General features: G+C 37.1%; 1 protein-coding gene across 2 annotated transcripts in view; it reads left to right on the top strand.

Moving 5' to 3' along the window:
* The window catches only part of CCDC15 (coiled-coil domain containing 15), a 78,582-nt gene that overhangs the window by 3,847 nt on the left and 48,896 nt on the right, over positions 1-25,839 (top strand). The window contains exons 3-13 of one of the 2 annotated variants that reach the window (XM_080815845.1): positions 1,849-1,998; positions 2,546-2,737; positions 10,156-10,269; positions 12,501-12,569; positions 14,766-14,885; positions 15,608-16,240; positions 16,811-16,933; positions 17,173-17,295; positions 17,862-17,984; positions 18,941-19,015; positions 19,944-20,066. In XM_080815845.1, coding sequence (XP_080671971.1) covers positions 1,849-1,998; positions 2,546-2,737; positions 10,156-10,269; positions 12,501-12,569; positions 14,766-14,885; positions 15,608-16,240; positions 16,811-16,933; positions 17,173-17,295; positions 17,862-17,984; positions 18,941-19,015; positions 19,944-20,066 — 1,845 coding nt within the window. The remainder of the gene's footprint in view (positions 1-1,848; positions 1,999-2,545; positions 2,738-10,155; positions 10,270-12,500; positions 12,570-14,765; positions 14,886-15,607; positions 16,241-16,810; positions 16,934-17,172; positions 17,296-17,861; positions 17,985-18,940; positions 19,016-19,943; positions 20,067-25,839) is intronic. The other variant, XM_080815846.1, reaches the window with a different exon arrangement.

The raw sequence follows: 25,839 nt of genomic DNA, 5'->3' as shown, positions 1-25,839 counted from the left end.
AATCTAAATATCAGTTCCTTCGTATGTGAATTGTGAATCGTATGTGAATTATCCAAAAAATGTTCTTTGGTTGTGAGAAACACTTCATTCTATATATAACTAACTTCTCATAGACTTTTTGAACCCTAAGGGTGCCCCCTTGGATAAGCCTTAGGGTTCAAAAAGTCTATGAGAAGTTAGTTGTACAATTGAAACAGTATTCATTTTTGCTTAACCCTGTATTTCTCAAATTGGTTTGTCTCTGGGTGTCTCCTAACATTCCAGAAGATGGGACAATGTTCTTGGGTTTTGGTGGACTTACACAATGGTGCTTGCTAAGAAAAATATGTTTCTAAAATATGGTACACTTTAATCTTTGGTTTACAGTTGAGATTCACAGTTTGGAATCAGTCATATACTTCAATAAGATGTTTGATAATCTCAGTATGGGGTTAAAAGAGGGAGCAGACAGATAATGGAAGTTGAAGAGGAAGTATGACTTTAATCTCCTGGGACTTGAGTTAATTTCGGTCAGTTGTTCAGGCTTTACTACCTATAGCTCTCCTTTGGAATTGTTTTACCTAATTGTTCTTTGATACTTGTTTTGTACACTGTACTCCTATGGTATGGGTATATAGTTGTATAGAATATGGGGTAGATTTCTTGGAAAATTTAATTTTAATTGAAACTTAGGTTCATTTGATTTTGAGAGTTTATGACTGCCTATGAAATATTTGGGCACCTTCTGAACTAGAATTTGGAATCACTGTGTTAGAAGAAGGGCTCAAGAGAAGTATGATTTTATTTAATTTGAAGATTCCTTTTGAAAAAGAAACAGTCGAGAGAAAAATAGTGCAGTATAGGGCTATACTTCTAGCTCTGCTACTTGCCAGCGATAGGTAGCATCTTGGGCCACTACTAAAGATTAATCTTTCTGAGCCCCAGTTTCCTCATCTTTAATATAAAAGATAAGAATACCTGCTACTGGAGGTAGTGTTGGGGATTCCGTAATATGTAGTTAAAGTGCTTGTCTTGTAGCAGATCTTTAATAATGGTAATTGCTTGTAATTATGATGCCTATGGTTATCCAAAACACTTCGAGGAAGTGAATACTGATCAGGGACTCAGATGGGATAAAATACAGATTGTTTAGACTATGTTTTAGAATTGCACTTTACATAAATTTTGAGTGCCTTTATATTCAAGGCTCTGTGTTATACACTGTCAGGGAAACAAGGGAGAATTAAATACATTTCCTGTCCTCAAAGTGTACCTAATCTAATGGGGGATTTGAGAAGTGTTGCTCTCAATTAATGTTAATGAGAGGTTCTATAGCATAGGAGAGCTCAGAAGAAGAAGGGATTGTGGAAGGTCCCAGGTGGGTGGGTATTAGATGATCTTAAAGAATGAGTAGGCCTTTACTTTACTAGATAGAGATGACAGGAAGGGCATGCTAGGTTAAAAGTGGAGCATAAATCTGAGCGTGAAGGCATTTTATAATAGGATATATTTAGTGAGTGGTGAGCAGTTTTAGGAAATGTGTGACATAAGATAGGTTTGGATTGGTTCATTAAGAATTAATGAAGACAACTTTAGTTTTCAGCTCAGTGAAAAATTAAGATTTGATTTGAGTGCTCACAAATTCCGGTTTTTACTTTGAGATTTGGTTTGAGTTCTTGGTACTCACCCACTGTGTCTAGATTATCAGCTCTGAACTCCTGTGATTTCCTCACTCTACTGGGAATTCTGGATTATAGAACTGAATTATTTTGTCAGGATTTTATCTTGACTGATTTGTGCTTACAGCAGAGCCTTAGTGGGCAAAAACTGCTGACACTGAAGTTTATTTTCTGTCTTTCATCTTTCAAGACTTCAGCATCTATGATTGAAGAAGAACTAAAGGAACAGCTAAGAAAAAAACAAGAAGCTCTGAAGCGTTTTCAGAGACAAGTCAAACGCCGAGTAAATCAGCAAGTCAGGCTGAGAAAAAAGCAGCAGTTTCAGAGATCTTACGAAGCAGTAAGTTCAAAAGTGAACCTGAGTAAAGATTGAATGGAAAGTGTGTGTTACAAGATAAGCTGTTAGGCAGTAACAGAATCACTTTCTTTGGATCCCATACTTTGTATAGTTGCTAGGGAGGGCAGTAGATTTGTATGTAGAGAAACTGTGTTTTATTCTTGTGTTGTTCTGACTCACAGTTTTTTTTTGCTTTTACCAATAGATAAAATCAATGTCAGAATTTTGGATTTGGGTTTGAATTTTGGCTTTGCTGCTTGCTGGCTATGTGACCTTGGGCTTATTACTTATCCTCTGTGGACTGTAGTTTCTTCATGTATAAAATGGGGTTATGATACTTGTCTCACAGTGTTGTTATGAGAATTAGATAAGTAAATTGTTAGCATATAGTAGGTGCCTGATAAATATTAGTTTCTTTGCCTGCTAAAGCTTCTTCCTTTCTACCCCCACCCTAATTTAAAATCTTTGGGGCTGCTTTTAGACATTATTTGATTGTAATGGCTTAGACTGGTACCTCACTAGAAGAATCTCACTTTCTTCCTTTGTGTAGGCAGAAAAAGAAGGCTCTATAGCCATGCAGTCTTCAGATCCAGCACATTTAACTCCTAAAAGAACAAGTGTTTTTCCAGACCACTTGAATGCTGCTATTGGAAGTCCTGGGTTACCTCCTTCCCAGATGCTTGGGGATGGAATGGATGATAGAGAGAATCAGAATGAATTATTCCAACAACAAGCCCAGGCTGTAAGTACATATTCATTTTATGTCTATGATTTTTCTTAGATATAGGATCTATCTAGGATATGAAGTAGAGATTAGGAGGTATCACATTCAACTTCATTTTTAATTACCTTTTTTTTGCCATTGTAAAGTGGTGAATAATGAAATCATGTTTATTTTTTATACATATCTTATATTTCTTTATTTTTGGTAACAGTTTAGAATCATCTAAAGGAAGGTGCCAAAGTATGGGTCAGACCTTATGATAAAGCTTTAGGCCAAAGAACAGAGACCCCCGCCCCCACCAATTATACTAGAATTGTGTTACAGGTAAATTATTCTGTTTGTAGCATATGGACAGAATTGATTCCTAACCTGTCGCAGATAGGTACAGTACGTATATGGGGAATTTCATTCATTATTTTTGTCTCTTTTTACTCTTTTCTGTCCTTTAATCTGATTATCATAATAAATAGATCTATAGATCAAATAATAGTATAGTAAACTCTGAACATAATCAGAATTTTAAAATGTAACATATCTAGTAATTGATTTTACATATCTTTATTTATTTATTTATTAAAGATTTATTTATTTTAGAGAGAGAGAGTGAGGACGGAAGGCAGAGGAAGAGGGAGAAAGAGAATCTCAACCAGACTGTGCAGAGCACAGAGCCTGATGTGGAGCACCAGGAGTTGGACACTTAACTGACTGAGCCACCCGGGCACCTCTTACATATCTGTTATTTAAAAATTAACTACCATAAGTAGGTTCATCCACTCAAATCACTTGACACCAGGCACTCAACTCTCCTTAGTGTCCATGAGCTTTTAGTCCAGTTAATACCATAGTCTTCAACTCTGCTGTGGGAATTATACTTTATCTTATTTGAAATGTATCCCTAGAGGGGCTCCTGGGTGGCTCAGTCATTAAGCGTCTGCCTTCGGCTCAGGTCATGATCCCAGGGTCCTGGGAGAGAGCCCTGCATTGGGCTTCCTGCTCAGCAGGAAGCCTGCTTCTCCTTCTCCCACTCCCCCTGCTTCTGTTCTCTCTCGCTGTATGTCTCGCTGTCAAATAAATAAATAAAATCTTAAAAAAAAATAAAATGTATCTCTAGGGATAGTGAGAGGAGAGCAAAAATGTAGATGATGGTTATTTGGGGTGCTTGGGTGGCTCAGTTGGTTGAGTGCTCATCTGTTGGTTTTGGCTCAGGTCATGATCTCATTGGTTGTGGGATCAAGCTTTGTGTGGGACTCTGGGCTCAGGGGAGAGTCTGCTTGAAAGTTCTCTCCCTCTAGCCCTTCCCCCTCTCAGGCTCTCTCTCTTTCTCTTTAAAATAGATAAATAAATCTTTAAAGAAAAAAGAAAATGATGATAATGTGAAAATAAAGGATTTGTAACTGTTCGTGTGCTCAGTCATAAGTATGAAGCAAATCTGATGGTGTTGTTAGTGTCAATAGGGAAAAGCTTATTAAAAAGCACATGTTAAATTGAAATACTTAAAAAATTTTTTTCTCTTTGCCCCAAACTATGACATTGCTTGATTTGTAGTAATCATTTTATAAATCATTTCTGTTTCCCATTTTAAGATTATGAACAATTTGTTGAGCAAATATTTATTGAATCAGACACTGCATAAAGTATAAGGCTAGAACATTGATGAAGACACAGTTGTTGCCTTCATGGTGCTCATAGCTATACTCACTTAGTGAGGATTTTACTTCATCTGTATAATACATAAGTAGCACACATCAGTTCACAGATACTCGAATATACTGTGTTTGTTAAACATTGTAGAGATACCAATGAAATGTGAAATAGGACCCTTCGTGGGTTATATTTCCAAGCAGAGATATAAAGCTAACAGACCCCAATCTATTAGATAATAATATAGACATTTGCTGTATTTAATGAAAAATTATGCTACGGGAATTCAAAATTTTAAAATTCAAAGAGATATTTGTGGGAGAATTCCTGGTAGAGGTGGAATTGAGCTGTATGTGTATTTTGAATTGATAAGGTGAATTGAATTGGTAAATTCAAGAGAATTCTGAGATAGGAGGAACAATGAAAAGTCTAGAATATGTATGAGCTTGGTATATTTGGGAATAAGTGATGGAACCATCCTAATTGATAATTTACAAGAGGAGAATAACAGAAAATGAGGCTAGATAGGTAGGAGGAAATCAGGTTATGAAAAGCCTGAAATGTTACAAAACTTTAAAAAAGTTTTTATACCCTGTTGTTTTTTCTTAGAAGTTGAACTACTGAAGAATGTTCAGTGACCTAAACTACTTTTTTTTTAAATAGGATAATGCCTTTATTTATATATTTTTAATATTGTATTTATTTATTTGACAGAGAGAAATCACAAGTAGGCAGAGAGGCAGGCAGAGAGAGAAAGAGGAGGAAGCAGGCTCCTTGCTTATGGAGAGCCTGCTTCGGGGCTCAATCCCAGGACCCTGAGATCATGACCTGAGCCGAAGGCAGAGGCTTAACCCACTGAGCCACCCAGGTGCCCCTGACCTAAAATACTTTAAGCCTACAAACTTTTGCCTCTACAACATCATGACAATAGATGCTTTTTAATTTTACTGTTTCTGTTGCAGTTTTTATCCACTAGGTGTCACTAAGAACTAGACAGTGAGACATTGTTCAAGCACTAACTCCCTTGGTTTATCTAAAAGTGGTTGAGTAAATGGTAAATGTAATTCACTTTCTGAGTGTCAGTGGACTTTTAAATTTTCTTGTGTCTTGGAGTGATAGAAACATAGAATCCTGCAGTTGGAGGGTTTTACATGTTCATCTGACATATTGAAATACTTAAGGATGACGTGACTTGATATCTGGGGTATACTTCAAAAATAAGGTAAGGGTGAGATGAAGCAGGCCGTTATAGATAAAACAACATTAGCCAGGAATTGATAATGTTAAAATTGTTTTTTTGTAATATAGCTTCCATCTACTTCTCTGTATGTTTGAAGTTTCTAATATGTTTGATTTATTTACGTTTTTAATTAAATGTTGGAAATGACATTATCTAGTCTAACCTTTTTTTTTTTTTTAAAGATTTTATTTATTTATTTGACAGACAGAGATCACATGTAGGCAGAGAGGCAGGCAGAGAGAGAGGAGGAAGCAGGCTCCCCACTGAGCAGAGAGCCCGATGCGGGGCTCGATCCCAGGACCCTGGGATCATGACCTGAGCCGAAGGCAGAGGCCTTAACCCACTGAGCCACCCAGGCACCCCTAACCTTTCTTTTTATAAGGAATTCTTTTTATAATGTCTCATATATGAATGCCTAGTTTCTGCTGGAACACTGTCACTGCTTAGCAACTGACTACTTTTTAGACTATTTCATTTTTAAAAGTCTTGAAATTATAAGTATTTTTTCAATGTATTGAGGCAAATTCTTCTCCCTATAATTTTTACCCATTGGGTCTAGTTTTGTATTCTCAAGTAATAGAGAATGGTCATCTCTAAGAAACTTAAAGTATTTGATTATAATTATTATTTTTCTTTTTTCATTCTTAAATTCCTAATGTTTTCTGTCATTATAATCTTGGTCAATTTCTTCTGAATATTATTTAGTTTTTCAGTGTTCTTTTCAAATATGACCCTCAAAACTGAACATATCACTATACCCCAAATGTGATTTTGCTAAGACCTCTCTTATTCTGCACCCACGCCCCATCCTCCACTTTTGTAATACTTGGTACTACCTACCTGTTCTAAGACAGATTAAGATTAGGTACCTAGGGTACCTGGGTGGCTCAGTTGGTTGAGCGACTGCCTTCGGCTCAGGTCATGATCCCGGAGTCCTGGAATCGAGTCCCACATCCGGCTCTCAGCTCCACAGGGAGTCTGCTTCTCCCTCTGACCTTCTCCCGGTCTCATGCTCTCTCTCACAGTCTCTCTCTCAAATAAATAAATCTTAAAAAAACAAACAAGATTAGGTACCTAAAGTTAGGAACTATAATCATTAAACCAGAAGAAATTTCAAGTGTTCCCATAAAATAGAGCTAGCCAAGCCCCGTGCTTTTTGTTAAGACTGATATTTATTTCTAGGGATTGAGTTTCTTTTGTGTCCCTCGATAGCTTCATTTTGGTGGGGAATTGAAGAACAACTGGTCATTGTTTCTTTTTCACCATGAAATAACTTTTTATTTATGCATAATTAAGCTTATCACTATTTTTTAGCATGGTATACCTCAGCTTTTTATTTCTCACCGAATCTCTTATCTTATTTTTCACTTTTATTCTCTCTTTATATTGCAGGTTTTCCAGATTTTTCAACCTGGAAATAATAGTTCATTTTTGTGATTAAGAAAGAATTAAACAATGTGAAATAACCTGATAAGTTTTCTGTAATCTGTCATTGAAAAACTAATGTTTAAGTTTGGCGCTTTGGCTGCAAAAATTTGTTTTATTTTAAGAATATGCATGGGATAATAAAGACAGATCAGAAACTCACACAAATCTAAACTCCCTTAAGAAATGTGTGGCCAGACAGTTTTTCTAGATCTCAGGTGGTTCCATTGATCACACAGCATAGGATCTTTGATCTTCCCACTAATATATAATCACTAATTTGATCGATTTGGTCATCCTCATAGGGTGACCCACCTTTCCTCATTGTCTGAGGACATGAGACCTTCAGTGCTAAACCTGGACAGTTCCAGGCAAAGTGGCAGAGTTGGTTGCCCTGTCTTTATACATATGCTTCTCCCTTATTTGCTTAATTTTCTACTAACTCGTATTCTTATCACAGCTGTGAAACTTTGTCATACTTAGGCTCCTTTAGCCTCTTTTCTCCAGCTTTGGACCTTTAGGTTCATTTCTGTCTCTGACTTTTTGTACTTCCTAGTTCATTATGTAAGATAAGGAATCTTCACTGGCCCAGCCTGCCTTCTTGAGGAAGATCTACGTTACTGGCAAGCCTATAGCTTGGGATGCCCACTTAATAATTATGTGATTTGTAACATCTCCCTATTTTCTGTGTTTTTGTTTAATGCGTATTAACATTCACTTTGGTCCTTGTAAAAGTTTCCTGTGGCTGCTGTAACAGATTACCTCAAACTTACTGGCTTGGAATGACAAATTTCTTCTCTCGAAGTTCTGGAGGCCGGAAGTCCAAAATCAGTTTCACTGAGCCAGAATCAAGGTGTCAGCAGGGCCTCTGCCACAGATTCTAGGATAAAATTTTTTCCTTGACTCTTCCAGTTTTTGGTGTCTGCTGCACCTTTTCTTGTGGTCCTTTTCTTGTGGCTGCATCATACCAATCCCTGCTTCCATCTTTACATCACCTTCTCTTCTTCTGTAGGCCAGATCTTCTTCTACCTCTTTCTCATAAGGACAGTTGGGATGGCATTTAGGGCCCCTGTGGATAGCCCAAGATTATCTCCTCATCTCAAGATCCTTAACTTAATGATAACTGCAAAGACCCTTTTTCCTTATAGAGTAACATTTACAGGTTTCAGGGATTAGGACCTGGTGTCTTTGGGTGTCCATTATTCAGCCTGTTACTGTCCTCATAGCTGGTCCTTGAAAGGGCCTTCAGGTTGAGGCTTGATGAAGGGTTATGGTAATAACAGAGAAATGGAAAGACTATAATGTATATTCCAACTGCTAGACCAGTTGAAATATCCTGCTTAAGGGACTAAAATCAATTTGTGACTCTAATAGAGGTTTGGAGTTGATGGGAGATGAACATTATATATCCTTATTTCGTATCTGTTACAATAGGTATTTTGAATCCTCAGTCACATTGTGCAGGGCAATAACATTTACCATACCTGGTAATGAGTAAAAACAGGCATATGTGTGGCTCTGTATTTTTCATAACCTCAGCTGCACATGGACCTCTTTTTGCAATATGATTATCTCTATCTTGACTCCTTTAGCCGCTCTGCTAACCAAATTTAGATGTCTTCCTCTTAGCAGAATAAAGAATAATGTTTCAAGCTGATTTCTGTGGCTGGAGGTGTAGACCTTTAAAGGTTTTATTTATTTATTTGACAGAGAGAGATTACAAGTAGGCAGGGCATCTGGCAGGGGTGGGGGGGGCAATGCAGGCTCCCCGCTCAGTAGAGAGCCTGATGTGGGACTCGATCCCAGGACCCTGAGACCATGACCTGAGCTGCAGGCGAGGCTTAACCCACTGAGCCACCCAGGCACCCTGGAGGTGTAGATCTTTAAAAACAAGGGCAGAACAGAGGTGATATACTGTAAGGAAACTGTGCTGGTAGTGAGAATTTTTTTTTTAATTTTTATTTAATTATTTTGACAGGCAGAGATCACAAGTAGGAAGAGAGGCAGGCAGAGAGAGAGAGGGAGAAGCAGGCTCCCTGCTGAGCAGAGAGCCCGACATGGGGCTCGATCCCAGAACCCTGGGATCACGACCTGAGCCGAAGGCAGAGGCCTTAACCCACTGAGCCACCCAGGTGCCCCGTGAGAATGTTTTTATCTCTACCTCACTATTAGTAAAAATCAAGGTGTTTGTTATTTATATTTGGAAATTGTGGTCATGATTTGCCTTCAAGGGAGAATTGATATCATTAAACTTTTACTGGATGAGTTAGAACTGGTCCTGGTTTTGCCATAATTTTACTGAGTAGTATAGGAATATACTTTTTTTCCACATGCCTAAAAAATGGTACTTTGTTTATTTCTGTATTTTCTTTAAGGGAACATTCTGTGCAGATTTGTGAAAAATAAAATAGTTTTGGTTCTCTGAAAAAGGAATCAAAATAGATGCTTAATGAAATTACTAGGTAGATAGAAGGAATGATCACAAAGTCAGCGTATTTTATATTAATACTTATTATCGGCTATTATTTCAAGTACTTGAAACAAATGGGTTGAGATGTTTGAGTTTGTATTCTGAGTTAATAGAAAGGCTTCCTGGAAGAAGGGGGATTTGAGAAAAAACTAAATAGCTATAGTCTTCAAATGTTAGGGATGAAGAAGGAATTCTTATAAATAGGAAAACAGAATTTTAGAGGGACTAGGAATGGAGTCTTCTAGCAAGGAGTGATAAAAGTGATTAGGCATGCAAGGACTAATTGAAGAAATAACTTCTTATTGAGAAGGTGAATGGAGGGTAAGGAATATATCTGCTCAATCATTTCTAGGTTTATTAATTCAAACTCTCAGGTTCTGATATTTTTGTTTACATTCTTATTAGCACAAAGCATATGTTGGTAAAAAACAATTTGAATAACAGCACTTAAATCAAGTTATGAAATGTAGTATTTTAGAATAATGAAAATCATGTTAAAATACTATCAGCAGACCAAAGTCTCCTTTGCAGGTAATCCTCTTGTCTTAGGTCTGGCATTTTTTAATAATAGGGGCCTTTTTTCCTGTTGGAACACTTAGTGAATTCGGTATTAAAACTTTAGCCTGTTTTTGTTTGCTCTTTTTGCTCTTCTCCTGGCAGCTTAGTCAAACCATGAAACAGGCCCGTCACCGGCTGGCATCCTTTAAGACTGTGAATAAAAAAAATGCGTCAGTGTTTCCAGACAGTAGAAGGAAAACCTCTCCCCCACAAGAGGTAAATTAATTTCTAATAAATTATTTTTAAAAGTACAGATAAATATTTATTTATATCTTAACATTATTTAAAGCTGGAAAAGTAATTGGAAATAACCTGAAATATCCAATAGTAGGGAATGGTTAAAAAATTATGGTGTATCCACATATGGCTATTCTAAAAATGATCATGCTTTCATGATATGAAGGCAAGGGAAATTGTGATACAAAGTTAAGTGAAAAAAATAGGATATAAGATTATATACAATATATTATCAATTAAAAAAACTTTATTCAGCCAACATTTATGGAATGATTATAGTTGCCAGGCATTGTTCTAGAAGCAGGACTTGGAGTAGAGAAAAGATAGATAAAGATCCCCCAGGGAGCTTCTGTGCTTGTAGGGAAGCAAATAATAAACAAGCAAATAAATGTAGAATATAATTTCAAATGATAAGTGTATAAAAAAATAAAGCAAAATAAAGAGATTGGGAGGGAATGCTGTGTGCAGAGACAAAAGCCTGGAAAGAAATGGACCAAGAGGTTAATACTGATTATTTCTGGTTAGCATTATTACAGGTGATTTTTATTTTTTTTCTCTCGGCTTTCTCTATTTTAAAAACTTTCCAGAGTGCACATATTTTACTTTATACTCAAGAAAAAAATACTATTTTTTTAAAAAAAGAAACTCTTCTAATTCAGAATACAAGGTTAGAGTGAATAATTGGAACCTAAATGTGGAGCTAGACTTAAAAGGATACTTAAGGTGATACTTGTAAAATGACATTGTTCTGTGCCTATTTATTTCACTGTTCACAGATTTGGATGCTAAAAACAAACTCATGTATTTCCCTGTGTTTACTCATTTTGGCATTAATTTCAAATTTTGATAGGCAGCACCTAGGAAAATGGACCATTTCATCTTTTTTGCTCTTTTTTTGGTCATGATCACCTCTGTCCTTTACTTAGTTCTTAGTTTTGCTTCCTAGATTATATATATATTATATTTTTCGTATTCTTTTCCTTAAGTATTTCAACACAACCACCAAAAACGTTTGTGTCTTTTATGTTTGCAGTTTGTAGGATACTAACTTACAGTGTCTCCCCCTTCAGTGGTAATTAAGACATAGTTAAATATAAGAAACAAGTGGGCATGGGTGTGTGTGTCGTATATGGCATTTTGTCCCAGATACATTCAGTATGGTTACCTTTTTCTAGCATTGCCATGTTATGACTCTCAAAATATTCTCTTGTACCTAAATTCTTCTTCGTGGCTGGTATTTTGGACAATTTTCATACCTATGGATTTGGCAACTCCAGTTTGTGACATTCGACTGACTCCAGAGTACTGTTAGAATGAAGTGATTGGACACATTCTAGTAAACCAGAATAAAAGAGTTATCAGATCCTAGAGACTCATATTTTATATTGTGTGAAACATGTTCAAACCTTTCAGTTGATGTTTTTCTAGAAAAAGTACTGTTTACAGGTTTGACTGAAATCATTCAGTAGAAGGGAAAAGGATTAAGTCTGAGATAACATCCTGTATAAACCAGTTTTATACATCAAAGATGCCATTTAAATCTAATTCATTATGATGATGGTGATGATGAATTCAGACTGACTGCTGCTTCCAAAGAATGCATGTGTATTTTTCAACTAAGACATTGGAAATACCTATTCCATAGAAATGAGAATGATAAAAGAAATTAGTGTAATTTTTTGTATTTCTTATATCAAATATGTGGTCTTTCCCTCAGATCTGAACAGTTTTCTACCCTTCCCCCTCCAGTTGTGTGAAGTGGAAATCTGCCAGTCAGAAAGGACATAATCTATAACCCAGTTGAACTCTGGTTTCATTTCCTTGTTAGACTTATTTTTACTGACCTTAGAATCTGTCTGGTTGTTATTGTTATTCCAGATTTAGAGATACGAATAGAAGATATATTTGCTTGCACACTGTCAGGTCACCAAGACAAAATCATAAGCCTCTTAAAATTGATCCTGGCTGGGATAGGAACAAATTGTCATTTATAAAGTTAATACATTCTAGCAGCCTATTTCACTCCATGTTTGTGTGTGAGTGATTTGTTTGTAAATCTGAAGTAGAACTCAACCACTTGTTTTTCTTTATTCTATATTAAACCACCCTCATCTGTTAAGATCATTCCAGATCTTTCACAAAAACTCAACTTAGTATCATGAGCATGTTGCTTTCTCTAGACCATCTATATTTGTATTTTTTTTTTTCAGAAAGCGCTTTGTAGGAAACCATCATCCCTCAAGATAAATACAGGAACAAGAAGACAGTTGACCTTTCAGGTCTGTCAAGGTCTTTGGTCTTTTAACTACTTTGCATGACCAGAAATTTATAGAAAATCAGGGAGGGCAATGTAAAGAATAAAGGGAGGGGTGCCTGGGTGGCTGCATTGTTAAGCATCTGCCTTCGGCTCAGGTCATGATCCCAGGGTCCTGGGATTGAGCCCTGCATCCCTACTTCTGGGTCCCTGCTTGGCAGGAAGCCTGCTTCTCCCTCTCCCACTCCCCCTGCTTGTGTTCTCTCTCTCGCTGTGTCTCTCTCTGTCAAATAAATAAATAAAATCTTTAAGAAAATAAAAAATTTTTTACAAAAGGGGAAAAAATGACTTGTTAGAGCTGTCCACAGCTAATTAAGTCTGGGTTTAAGGGTTAAGATTCTAATGTCCAGTATTTTTTTCCCTAACAGTTCCATTGGGATATAATTTATATAGCACACAGTTTACCCATTTAAAGTATACGTTTTGGGGGCACCTGGGTGGCTCAGTGGGTTAAGCCTCTGCCTTCGGCTCGGGTCATGATCCCGGCGTCCTGGGATTGAGCCCCATAACGGGCTCCCTGCTTGGCGGGAAGCCTGCTTCTCCCTCTCCCACTCCCCCTGCTTGTGTTCCCTCTCTTGCTGTGTCTCTCTCTGTCAAATAAATAAATCTTAAAAAAAAAAAAAGTATACGTTTTGTATTGCATGGAGCACTGGGTGTGGTGCATAAACACTGAATCTTGGAACACTGAAAAAATAAAGTATAGATTTCAGTGGTTTTTAGTATATTCACCAGTTTGTACAATTGTCAACATAATCTAATTTAGAACACTTTCTTCACCCCTAAAAAAAAAATCCTATTCCCATTAGCTGTCACTTCCCATTCCCTCCTTTCCCTACCCCCAGTCCTAAGCAACCACCAACCTACTTGCTGTCTGTATAGATTTGCTTATTCTGGACATTTCATCTAAATGGAATCATATAATATACGGTCTTTTGTGACTGGCTTCTTTCACTTTGCATGTTTTCATTATGTTGTAGAATGTATCAGTACTTCATTCCTTTTTATTCCCAAATAATATTCCTTTTATGGCTATATCACATTTGGTATTTGTATTCATCAGTTGATGGACTTCTAGGCTTTTGTGAATCACTGCGACAAACACTTATAAACGTGTTGTGTGGACATTCATTTCTTTAGTAATGGAATTTTGGGATCCTAGGCTAACTCTATGTTTAATATTTTGAGGAACTGCCAAGCTGTTTTCCATCAGCAATATATGTGGGTTCCAATTCCCCACATCCTCACCAATACTTATTATTGCCCACCTTTTTTATTATAACCATCCTACTGATGTGAGGTGATATCTCACTGTACTTTCGATTTGTGTTTTCCTGATGACTTATGATCTTGAGTATCTTTTCACGTGCTTATTCACCCATTTATATGTCTCTTATGGAGATAATGTCTATTCAGATGTGTCCATTTTTTAATCGGGGTATTTGTTTTTTTTATTATTGAGTTATAAGTGTTCTTTATATATTCTGGATACATGTCCCTTATACACATGATTTGCAAATATTTTTTCCCATTCTGTGGGTTGTCATTTCACTTCTTAATGCTATCATTTATATAAAATTTTTAATTCTGGTGTTGTTTAATTTATCTGTTTTTTCTTGTGTTGCTTGTGCTTTTGATGTAGTATCTAGTAAATCATTGCTTAATCTAAAGTCATCAATAATTTCTGCTATGTGTCCTAAAAATTTTATAATTTTAGTTCTTACATTTAAGCCAAACCTATTTTGAGTAAATTTTTATATGTGGTGAGGAAGTGTTTTAACTTAATTCTTTTCCATGTAGATATCCACTTGTCCCAGTACCATTTGTGGAAAACTGTTCTTTTTCCATTGAATTTTCTTGCCACTCTTGTTGAAAACCAGTTGACTGAGAGTTTATTGATGTCTTAATATTATCTTCTGAGATCCATGAACATGGGATGTCTTTCCATTTATTTAGATCTTTTTAAATTTCTTTCAACAGTGTTTTATAGTTTTCATTATATAGTCTTATGCTTCTTTTGTAATGTCCTGTTTTTATAATATTTGATTATATTGACCTACCAAATTATATTAATAGTGTGCTGAATCCCAGGATTTTATTGTAATCACATTATTTCTACCTGTAATAGATACTTTTTTTCATTGTTGATTGTGTTGTTTTGTAGGAACCTGACTCTGAGGAATCTTCATCTATTACGACAGATAAGGAGACAGAAAATTTGTTTTGGGAAGACCAGCATTCTCTCCTTTCTGAAGACAGGGACAAACCTTTCAGCAGAGCTCAGGTAAAGCAGAGTGAAAGGTGATCGTATAATAGAAGTTAAACTAAGTGTGATTTGGGTTGCCGTATTGTACTAGTTTGGGCATATAGGTTTAGGTTCTGTTAAGTTGAGCAAAGATGAAAATTTCCTGTTTTATTCTAGTAATTTGTTTGACTACAGTATCTTTTTAAATTTTTATTTATTTTTATTGTTTTAAAGATTTTATTTATTTGAAAGAGAGCGAGAGAAAGAAAGCATGAGCAAGCACAAGCAGGGGGAGCAGCAGGCAGAGGGAGAGGGAGACGTAGGCTCCCCAGTGGCAGTGAGCCTGACACAGGGCTCAATTCCAGGACCCTGGGATCATGCCCTGAGCCGAAGGCAGACGCTTAACCCACTGAGCCACCCAGGCGCCCCTTTGTCTTTTTTTCTAAGATTTTATTTATTTATTTGGAAGAGAGTGAGAAAGAGAGAGAGAGCACAAGACTGAAAGAGAAAGCATGAGCAGGGGGAGGGGCAGATGGAGAGGGAAAGGCAGGCTCCCCACTAAGGAGGGAGTCTGACACAGGGCTCTCAATTTCAGGACCCTGGGATCATGACCTGAGCTGAAGGCAGACGCTTAACCCACTGAGCTACCCAGGAGCCCCTAACTACCGTATCTTTTTGAGATTATTTTAGGAATCTTGTGGAAAACCTAGAGTATTGCTACTACCTGGCATTCTATGTTTGATGTTTATGTTCACTTTTAGAAAGTACAGTTCAAAAATCCATTATTTGCCGTGATGAAAGAGGAAGAACAAAAGCAATTAGATCTTCAGGGCCTTCAGAATATTCTTCCAGAAGCCCAGGATTATCTTCCAGAAGGCCAAGGTGATCTGCTGGAAGCTGAGGGTGATTTGACAAGAGTCCAGAGTGTTGAGCTAGAAGCTGAGAGTGTTGAACCAGAAGCCAAGAGTGTTGAGCCAAAGCTCAGTATCCCAGCTATTGAGCTGGAAAGCCAAGCTGTTGAGCCCAAAGCACAGCCCATTGAGCCTAAAGCCCAGGCTGTTAAGATAAAAACTCAGGGTATTATGCCAGAAGCCCAGAATATTGAACTAGAAGATGAGAGTATTGTGTCTGAAGTCCAGGATTTGCTACCCAAAGAACAGTGTGTTCTTCCCAAAGACCAGAATATTCTACCCAGATGTCAGGACCAGGACTTTCTACTTAAAGACCAGGATTTTCTACCGAAAGACCAGAATATTCTACCCGAATGTCAGGACCAGCATTTTCCACCCAAAGACCATCATGTGCTCCCCGAAGACCAGAATAGTCAATCTAAATTTCAGGACCAGGATTTTCTACTAAAAGACCAGCATCAGCATTTTCTACCCAGAGAGCAGGTAACACAGAGTGGAAAGGAGATATAATAAGAAGAAATATCTTCTTAAATTTTGGAGTGGGATTTGTGGGGACTAAATTGCAGCTGATTTGGAGAATCATAGTTGGACAAAATCGTTTCCTCATAAATTCCTCAGAAGTTTGGGGTTCTCATTAAATGTTAAAGTATTATCAGCAGCACATTACCACTTAATTGACAATTTACTTTTTTTTTTTAAATCTTTATTAGGAAAAATATTTCTAGCAGCCGTTATCTGCTTTGACAGCTGAAAGATGGAAAAGGGAGTGGCCCACAAGTGTGCAACAGTATCTTTTACTACTCACTTTCCAAGTTCAGCCCTCCAGCAGAGATCAGTTAGGCCAAAAATAAGAAGAAAGGGACCAACAGGAAGCAAATTACATAGGGCTATAATTGGGCGTATGTGGAATAGAATATAGTGTTTTCTTCTTTTTCATATCATGTTCAATTATATTCTGACTTCAGTTAATGCCAGAATTCTCACTGCAGCCTAAAGTATTGGTTAACCTGTCTTTCTTAACTGAACAATCGGTATTTTGTGTTCTTTCTTTAGGAAACAGGTTTGAAGCAGCCAGCATCAATTTTGATAGGCCCAAGAGGGAGAGAGGCGTTTCCTCTGGATGTCCATCAGGATCTTCCACCCAGCCATCAAGATCAGACTTCCACCAGGGACAAGGTAGAACAGAAAAAAGGAGAGAGACCAACAGGAACTGAATTGTTCAGGGTTTTAGTTTGGAACTTGCAAAGGTTGTTCTCAGCTAGACTTTGCAAATGACAAAAAGTATGGCTTTCCATATTTCACATTATCTTGAGTTAGAAAAATTCCTGTAAGGCCCTCAGTAAAGCCTGTAGTATTACTACTATCATATTATTTCTACTGGACAACTTGTAATTAGTGTTTTTGTTTTCTTTTAGAAAGTACGCTTCAAGGAGTCATATTCTGATGTGTCAAGTGAAAAAGGAAGAGAAGACTGTTCTCTGGCAGGTTATCAGTATCTGCCTCCTAAGCTCCAGGACCAGACCTTCATCAGAGATCAGGTAGAGCAGAATAAAAAGGAGATAAATAGGAGATAAAGTAACCAGATTTTATATATTCTCAAAAATTGGTAACGTGAAGTATAGAAACAGGTGCAGAAGACACTGGTCTGATGAGCTGTATCAGTCAAATCAGTTCTGTCATTTAGAAGGTTGATAAATCACATTCACATTCTTATTGTAGAATCAAACTATTTTAATTTACTAAGATTATGCTACAACTTCTGCTGAAGCCCACACAGTATAACCACAAACACGCTGTCCCTACATGAACAGTGTAGGAAGATGTGGCAGATCCTAAATTACTTAACATATGGGGAGTTTGTCAGACCACTCTGTCCATGGTTTAAGATTAAAAATTCAGGTCTACAGAGTTGAGCTAAAACTGTTACATCCTTAAAAAAAAAAGAAGGCATAAAATAAAAGTATTATGTCCTTGTTCAAGTTAAGATGTATCAGATCATCCTCACCCGGTACCATTTCCCTGGAGTTCTCATTGAAATCTACGTTACTATGATTAGCTTGTTGCCCTGGTCAGACAGTTTGCTTTTTTATCTTTATTCCTTTAGAACATGTTTGTCAAGCAACTGCCATCTTTTATGAGAGCAGAGAGAATGAGCGATGAATTGCCTCTGGAGTATCCTCAGTATGTTGAACCTAAAACCTGGGACCGAGCTTCCCCTAGAGAACAGGTAGAGCAGAACACAGGGGGAAGACTTCCCTTCCTAAAAGAGTAACAGAGATGAAATGACTTAAGATTTGGGTTGAAGCTTATCAAGCTAGTTCAGAGGTAGGCTACATAGAATTAAAGCTTCTAGAGTGAGGCAAAGAGCCCAACATTGTCAGTTGTTTCAAAATATGTCAGACCTAAAGTCTCTCCAGGTGAGAAAGCATATCTGTCATTTGCGTTGACCAAAAGACAGGGTTTGTATAATATTGATTGGTTAACAGTAGATCATTCTGCATAAACACATCCTGGAGCACATTTGACTTTCTGCATTTAGCTTTATAAATACTGAAGACCTTCTCCTCTTGGCCAGCTGAAGCAGTACATCAAAACCAATCATTCTGTTCTATCAGTTTGCATACCAGTAATGAGGAAGGATTAAAACAAGCCATTTCCCGCCCAGAATTCTCTGAACTTTACCACTGCCAGCTAGTGTTTGTGCTTGGAGTTACTGGGGACATCTAGTAGGTGTACTTGTAGAAATGACACAAGCTTGTTTCCTGGCTGTACCTTGGGAGAATGCTAGCAACATTATAAAAATATTTCTTCCAAGCATATTATTGAATAAAATGTTACCCCATGCCAAAAAAAAAAAAAAAAAAAAAAAAAAAGGACCAGAATAATCTGGGATTTGCTTTAAAATAGTCTGGGAAAAAAAGTGGGAAAAGAGACAGATAGAAAAAAATATTACTAATTATTGAAGTTGGTGGGGAGGGGATAGGTATCTTGGGATTCATTATACATTTTCGTTCCTACTTTGATTTCTATTTGGGAATTTTGTATTAACACATGCAGGCAACCTGCACACCAGCTCTGTTATGTTATCCTCGCCTAATATCATTATTTGGAGTTGTCACTGATGTCATAAGTTGTCACTAATCATTTCTGCTTAGACAGTTTTGTGTTTTGTTATTCCTTTAGAACAAGTATATCAAGCAACCCTCATCTTATGAGAAATGGGAGATTGAAAGAAGAATTCCTTCTGGAGTGCCATCAGTATGTTTCACCCAGTGTTTAAGATCTTGCCTCTCTGGGGAATAAGTAGAGCAGAGTATAGTGAGGAATAAGTAGCAGAGAATAAATTGCTTAGGTTTTGGCTTAAGTTTAACAGGGAAATATAGTAACTACTTACGGGTTTAGTGTTAAGGTCAGTAAATAGTGGGCAGAGCTATCCTGTCCTCTAGTTCTGTGATGTTTCATACCATTCTGACCTGTGGAAACTACTTCCGGCCTCTTCACTGAGGCTTTTACCATTGCCTGGGCATGATGCTTCTGCTTTGGCAATTGATGTTCAGTGTTGACGTTGTCTTTTAGCACAGAAACTGTGGGCAGGCCTTACATAATGTGACAGATGAGAGATGGAGAAAGGAGTTACTTCCGGAGCGCCACGAATATGTTTTTCATGATATCCAGAATCCAGGTTCAGCCGGAGAGCAGGTAGAGCAGAGTGCAGTGAAAAGTAAGCAGCAGAAAGTAAATCAGTTAGCGTTTGATCTGGGCGTGCCAGACCTGTACTTCTAACAACAGTGCTGCCGCTGCTGCTGCTTCTGGTAATGTTCTCTTCTTAATCCTGTTAATAACAGGAGTAACAGCTTGCATTTGGTAAGCACTTTCCAGAACCAGAATAGTTCTAGAACTTTGTATCCATTGTCTCACTTCTCATTCTCACAGTCATCTAGGGAGATAGATACTGTGATTATCCTTGTTTTATAGATGAAGAAACTTATGATTGCCTTGTGGATACAGTTGAGATCCATAATAGTGGCAAGGAGTGTAATGTCTACTTTTATGCGATAGTGTATCAGACTGTTGTAATAGACCTGTATAGAGTAGGTCAGGGCTATCACTGCAGTCTACAGTATTTTTACTAGCATTATGTCACTGCTCACATACTTTGGTGACTGCTTTTGTGTTTTTTTTTTAGAGCTTATACTTCAGAAGGCAGCCATCTGTTGGGACAGCTGAAAGATGGCGAGAGGATTTGCTTCTGGATGACCATCAGCATCTGCCAGCCAAGCACCAGAGAGAGGCTTCCAGCAAAAGACAGGTAGAGTATGAGTAATGGAATTTAGATAGGATTGTAGGCACATACAGAGCTGGGAGTGGTAAGGCTGAGCAAAAAAACAGATTCTTGTTTTATTTGATAGTGTATAAAACTTATCCTGACCCAAGATTAGTGCTCTCGCTGAAACCGAGGATATTAGAAAAACTCTATTTTATATGTATGTTCTTATATAAGAGGTGTATTTCTGATGGCCCTTGTCTTTTATGGCAGGAGAGGGGAAGAAATGAGTGGATTCTGAGGGAGAGGGGTCAGGAGGCTCTTCCACCCAGTGGCCAGGCCTAGATCTCCATCAGTAAGCTGTTAGAGCATAAGATGGGATCACCAAGAAATTAGCTGTTCAGAGTGTAAGCTGGAGCTTATTCAGGCTATATTGCCTGAGCTTCGATGTACTGAGTTAAGATCTGTAGTTTTTCAAGAAAACGTTACAGCAATCTGGCCTCCTAAGATTCCTCCATGGCTTAACTGAAGTCTGGTATATTCCCACTAGACTTTGTCACTGTCCAAGTAATTTCTGTCTTGTGATTTTATGTTATTTTAACAACAGAGCCTTCAGGCAACCGGTGTTGTTAGGATATATAAAGAGATAAAGAGACATTTCCTCTTGGCTCTTTTATAAGAGCAGAAGAAAAAGAGCATAAAGACAAAGTAGGTTTTGGGCTGAGGTTTTCAGGACTACACTGTAGCTCTTTTGTAATTTTTAGTTTGTCTCTATGAGGTTGGCCTAAAGGTACACTGTCACGTTTTATTCTACATTGTCACTTATATATCCTGAAGTGTGCCAGGCTCTTTCCTACCTCAGATCTGTAGCATATGTTTTTTCCTTTGCCTGGATATCCTTCTCTTTTTCCTTCACAAAGCTGGTCACTTTTCATTCTTCAGGTTTCAGCATAAATACCTCCTTGGGAAAGACTGTCCCGACCACCTTATCAAAAATAGGTCTCCTCTCTTTTGTTTTTCTCTATCCTTGCATTCTCTTTCCTTCTCAGTACACAAGACAGTTTGTAATAATTCATTGATTTAACATGTTTTCCACTGGTCTGTAAGCTTTATGAGGAGAGGTACCACCCCTGATACGTTTACCAGTGTATGGGCAGCCTGTATAGTACAGTGCCTGGTATCTAATAGTCTCTTGCTAAATATGTTTTGAATTAGTCAATCAATCAAACATTTACTGAATGCCTCGTTAGGTGTTAGCCATTGTTTAGGTGCTAAATATCAAAGATACAGTTGTGAATCAGACACAGAACTCAAATTTCAGACAGTATAAAGAAGAGAGACTGACACATAAGCAGATAATTATGAAGCAACATAATTAATGGTAGAGGGGGCATAGGGTATTAACTGAGCACAGAAGAGGCATACCTAACTATTTGCTTGAGAATGCTCTACCTTGGTTGTCCCTCTGCCATACAAGCCCGATCCCCTGGGACAATCCTTTCTCCTTGTAGGCTCCTGAAATAATCCAGCCTTATTGGAAAAAAAACATGTTAATAGTGTAGATTTAGATCACAGTCATACTTGGGGCTTATAGTCAGAGCTGCTTAGCATTTTTCTTGCTTGCCCTTTGTCAGCTCCCTCTCCTGTGGCCCACACTAATAATAGTAAACCTTAAATACTTTGTAGAGTGCTTGCTACATCCCCATACCCTCAGACTTTCATGAAGAAAATAGAAGCCGTCATGCACTAACTCCTTCAGCCATTTGTTTTTTTGACATTCTCACCTATTCCTACAATGTCAGAAGAAGAGTTATCTGTCCTTGGACCATGTTCTGGATTCTCTTGCCATCCTTTCTTCTGGGTCCAGTTTTGAATATTATATTGTAAGACTCTGGCTTCTGTTGAAATCCTCTGAAGAATGTTGCATCTTTTGTTTATTTGTTCTAACAGGCAATCAGCCTGGTTAAGTTTATATTATAAGTTCTTTCTCACCTTCCATGAAGAGTGGCTCGAGAGTTAGTTCAGTTTTCATAGCCTTCATTATATTCCTTTAGGTCCATCCCATGCATGCACAACGCAGGGGTGATTTGGGGACATATGCCAATTCATACACAGGTTTAAGGAATCCAGTTTTCTAGTTCATTCCTTCTCAGGGTGCCCAACCCCTACACTCTCCAAATACCACAGGCCACATTTCCTGGAATCTTTAGTTAGAATCAGTGAGACAGAGAGGTCCATAGTAAGCTTACTCCTTGCCCAGTGCTGAAAGTCTGGTTTTTCTTACTTTTTTGAAAGCAGAAAATGTTTTCATTTTTATTGTAGCAAAAGTAAACACAAACAAAAAGAAAAAATAACCCGAAATTCCAGAAATAACTATCATCAGTCTCTGCTGTGTATCATTTTCAGATTGTATTCAGTCAGTTCTTGTTATTTATGGTAGTTATATAAAGTTGTCACATTGCAGTAGTGAATACTAAACCACTGTTCCTAGGGAAGATACAGAGTTAGTTTTTTGTGAGCCCCTGATCATGTTTTGGTCGCTCATCAATACCTAACTTTGTTTTATGTGAATTTCTGTTTAAAGTCACCTATTTAATACATAATGTTGATTTATTAACATGGAGGCAATAACACTGTAACTTATTCCTGAATGAGCTTATTTCATACATGTATTGTCTCCATAAGGTATCAAGGCCTTCTTATGCTTAAGAATACTAGATAGTACTTCAACACTGTGCGTGGAAGCCATTTTATTTTATTTTATTTTATTCTGTCTTGTATTTTTATTTCTTTAAAAAAGATGATGTATTTTAAATGGAGGCACTTGGGTGGCTCAGTCATTAAGTGTTTGCCTTCAGCTCAGGTCATGATCCCAGGGTCCTGGAATGAGTCCTGCATCGGGCTCCCTGTTCAGCTGGAAGCCTGCTTCTCCCTCTCCCTGCTGTGTTCCCTCTCTCACTGTGTCTCTCCCTGTTAAAAAAAATTTTAAAAAATTATGTATTTTAGAGAGAGAGAGAACAAGTGAGGGAGCCAAGAGAAGGGCAGAGGGAGAGGGAGAGAAATCTGCAGGTAGACTACCCACTGAGCTCAGAGCCTATGCGATCTGGGGTTCTGTCCCAGGACCCTGAGATCATGACCTGAGCTGAAATCAAGAGTTAGATGCTCAACTGACTGAGCCACCCGGGGGCCCTGGGAGCCATTTTAAATGGTGAAATCTCCAACAAAAAGCACAAAAATGCAAAAACCTTGGCACTAAATAGACCTTGAAAAGTTCTGTTTACAGTTTGAAGTCTGAAACAAAAAGAGCAGAGCATCCCCTTGTTCAGCCTCCCCCGGCAACATGCATATCTGGTGACTCAAATTTGTCACAGCTCTGTGTCTGCAAATGACCATAAAAGCATCACAAGTGTTAATTTTGGAATTACAAATAAATATTAGTAAGCAGGCAAATTCACAAGTAAGGAGTATGGAATATTGAAAATTGATTATAATTTGTATACTATATAATTAACCTATTTAAAGTTTATGATGCAGTGTTTTTAGTATATTCAAACAGTTATGTGAAGTTTGCCATAGTGAATATTAGAACATTTTCTTCAAACCCCAAAAGTCCTTACTCATTAGTAGCCAATTCCTTTTTCCTCTACCCCCCAACCCTAGGCAACCATTAGCCAATTTTTCTGTCTATAGATTTGCCTATTCTGGACATTTCATATAAATGGGATCATCATGGAATATATGGCCTTTCGTGACTGGCTTTTTTCATTTAACATAATGTTTTCAAAGTTCATTGACCTTGTAGCATATAGCAGTACTTTATTCCTATCATTAAATGACATTCCATTTTATGCATATAGCACGTTTTATCCACTCATCAATTGATGGACGTTTGGATTGTTTCTACTTCTTGGCTGTTATGAATAATGTTGCTATGAATATTAGCATACAAGTTTTTCTGTGGATATGTGTTTTCATTTCTCTTGAATATATCAAGGAATGGAATTGCTAGGAATGTGGTGACTCTATGTTTAACCTTTTGAGGAACTGTCAAATTATTTTCCAAAGTGGCTGCACTATTTTTCATTCCTTCCAACAGTGTATGAGGGTTCTAATTTCCTCACATCCTTACCAGCACTTAATGTCTTTTTAATTATAGCTATATTAATGGGTGTGAAGTGGTATCTCATTGTGCTTTTGATTTATATTTTCCTGCTGGTTAATAGTGGGCATCTTTTCATGTGCTCATTGGCTACCTGTATTCTTTGGAAAATTGCTTATCAGATTATCTGCCCAATTTGTAATTGAGTTATTTGTCTTTTGATTATTGAGTTTGTGAATTCTTAGTATATTCTCCATACAAGTCCCTTATTAGTTACATGATTTACAAATGTTTTCTCCCATTTTGTAGGCTTTTTGTTTTCTTGATGGCTTCCTTTGCAGCACAAAAGTTTTTAATTTTGAAGACGTCTAAGTTAGTCATTTTTCTTCTGTGGATTGTGCTTTTGGTGTCATATCTAAGAAACCACCTAAGGAAGAATCACGAAGGTTTACTCTTTTGTGTTCCTCTAAGAATTTTATATCTCTTGCATTTAGGTCTGTGATCCATTTTGAGTTAATTTTCATATGTGGTATAAGGTAGGAATTGAACTTCATTCTTTTGCATATGGATATCTAGTTGTCCCAACACCGTTTGTTGAAATGCTTACCCATTGAGGACTCTTGCCAAAAATCAGTTGATTGTAAATATAATGGTTTATTTCTGAACTGTTAGTTCTGTTCCATGGATCTGTAAGCCTATTCTTTTTTTTTTTTTTTAAGTCTGTTCTTAACCAATATCACACTATCTTGATTACTGTAGCTTTGTAGTAATTTTTGAAATTGGGAAGAGTGATTCCTCCCAACTGTGCTCTTCTGTTTCAAAACCATCTTAGCTATCCCTTGCATTTGAATTTAAGGATCACCCTGTCAACTTCTACAAAGAAGTCAGCTGACATTTTGATGGAGATTGCATTAAACCTGTAGATCAGTTTGGAGAGTACTACCATCTTATCTGTCCTTTCGTGTCTTTTCATTCATTTAGATCTTCTTTAATTTCTTCCAACAATGTTTTTTAGGTTTGAGAGTATAAAATTTACACTAACTTTGTTAATTTTATTGTAAGTTTTTGGTGGTATGTTAAATGGATTTTTCCTTTAATTTCATTTTTGGATTGTTAATTACAAGTATAAAGAAATACAATAGATTTTTGTATACTTACCTTATATCCTGCAACTTTGCTAGAAGATACATAACTTTTAAGCTAAAAAAAAAGTAATAATGAGCTTTCATTCTGAAAGTTAGAGATCATAATTTGACCCATAACAGAGTAGGTATACCGTTATGTCATAGATCTTTTCTAGTAATATGGGGGAAAGTTAGCTCCAGTTTCTTCCCTTTCATGTCAGTTGATGTTATAATATTTTTAGGTTCTTATTTGGACTCACACCCACCAAAAGAGTTGAAAAAAATTGAAAATGATTACAGCTTTGAGATAATAAGGGATCTGGCTTTACATCCTGGATTCAGTCCTAAGTACACTCAGAGTGATTTTAAGTGACCACTTTAGAAGAACTTTCATTCTGAACATTTTTATTTGTTATTAATTCATCCATGTTTTTGACCTGATTCATTTTCTTTGGTTTATTATTTTTTATTTGGTTTATTCCTTCTGAATCTGCTTCTTTCATTCTTTTAAAATTTATTTTATTTAATTGATTTTTTATTTGTTTGTCTTTATCCAGTTGAGGTCCAAGTTGCAGGAGAAAAGAAACAATAGATA

The sequence above is a fragment of the Martes martes genome (genome assembly GCF_963455335.1).
Source record: "Martes martes genome assembly, chromosome: 10".
NCBI lineage: Eukaryota > Metazoa > Chordata > Mammalia > Carnivora > Mustelidae > Martes > Martes martes.
This window is presented reverse-complemented; position numbering and strand designations above follow the sequence as displayed.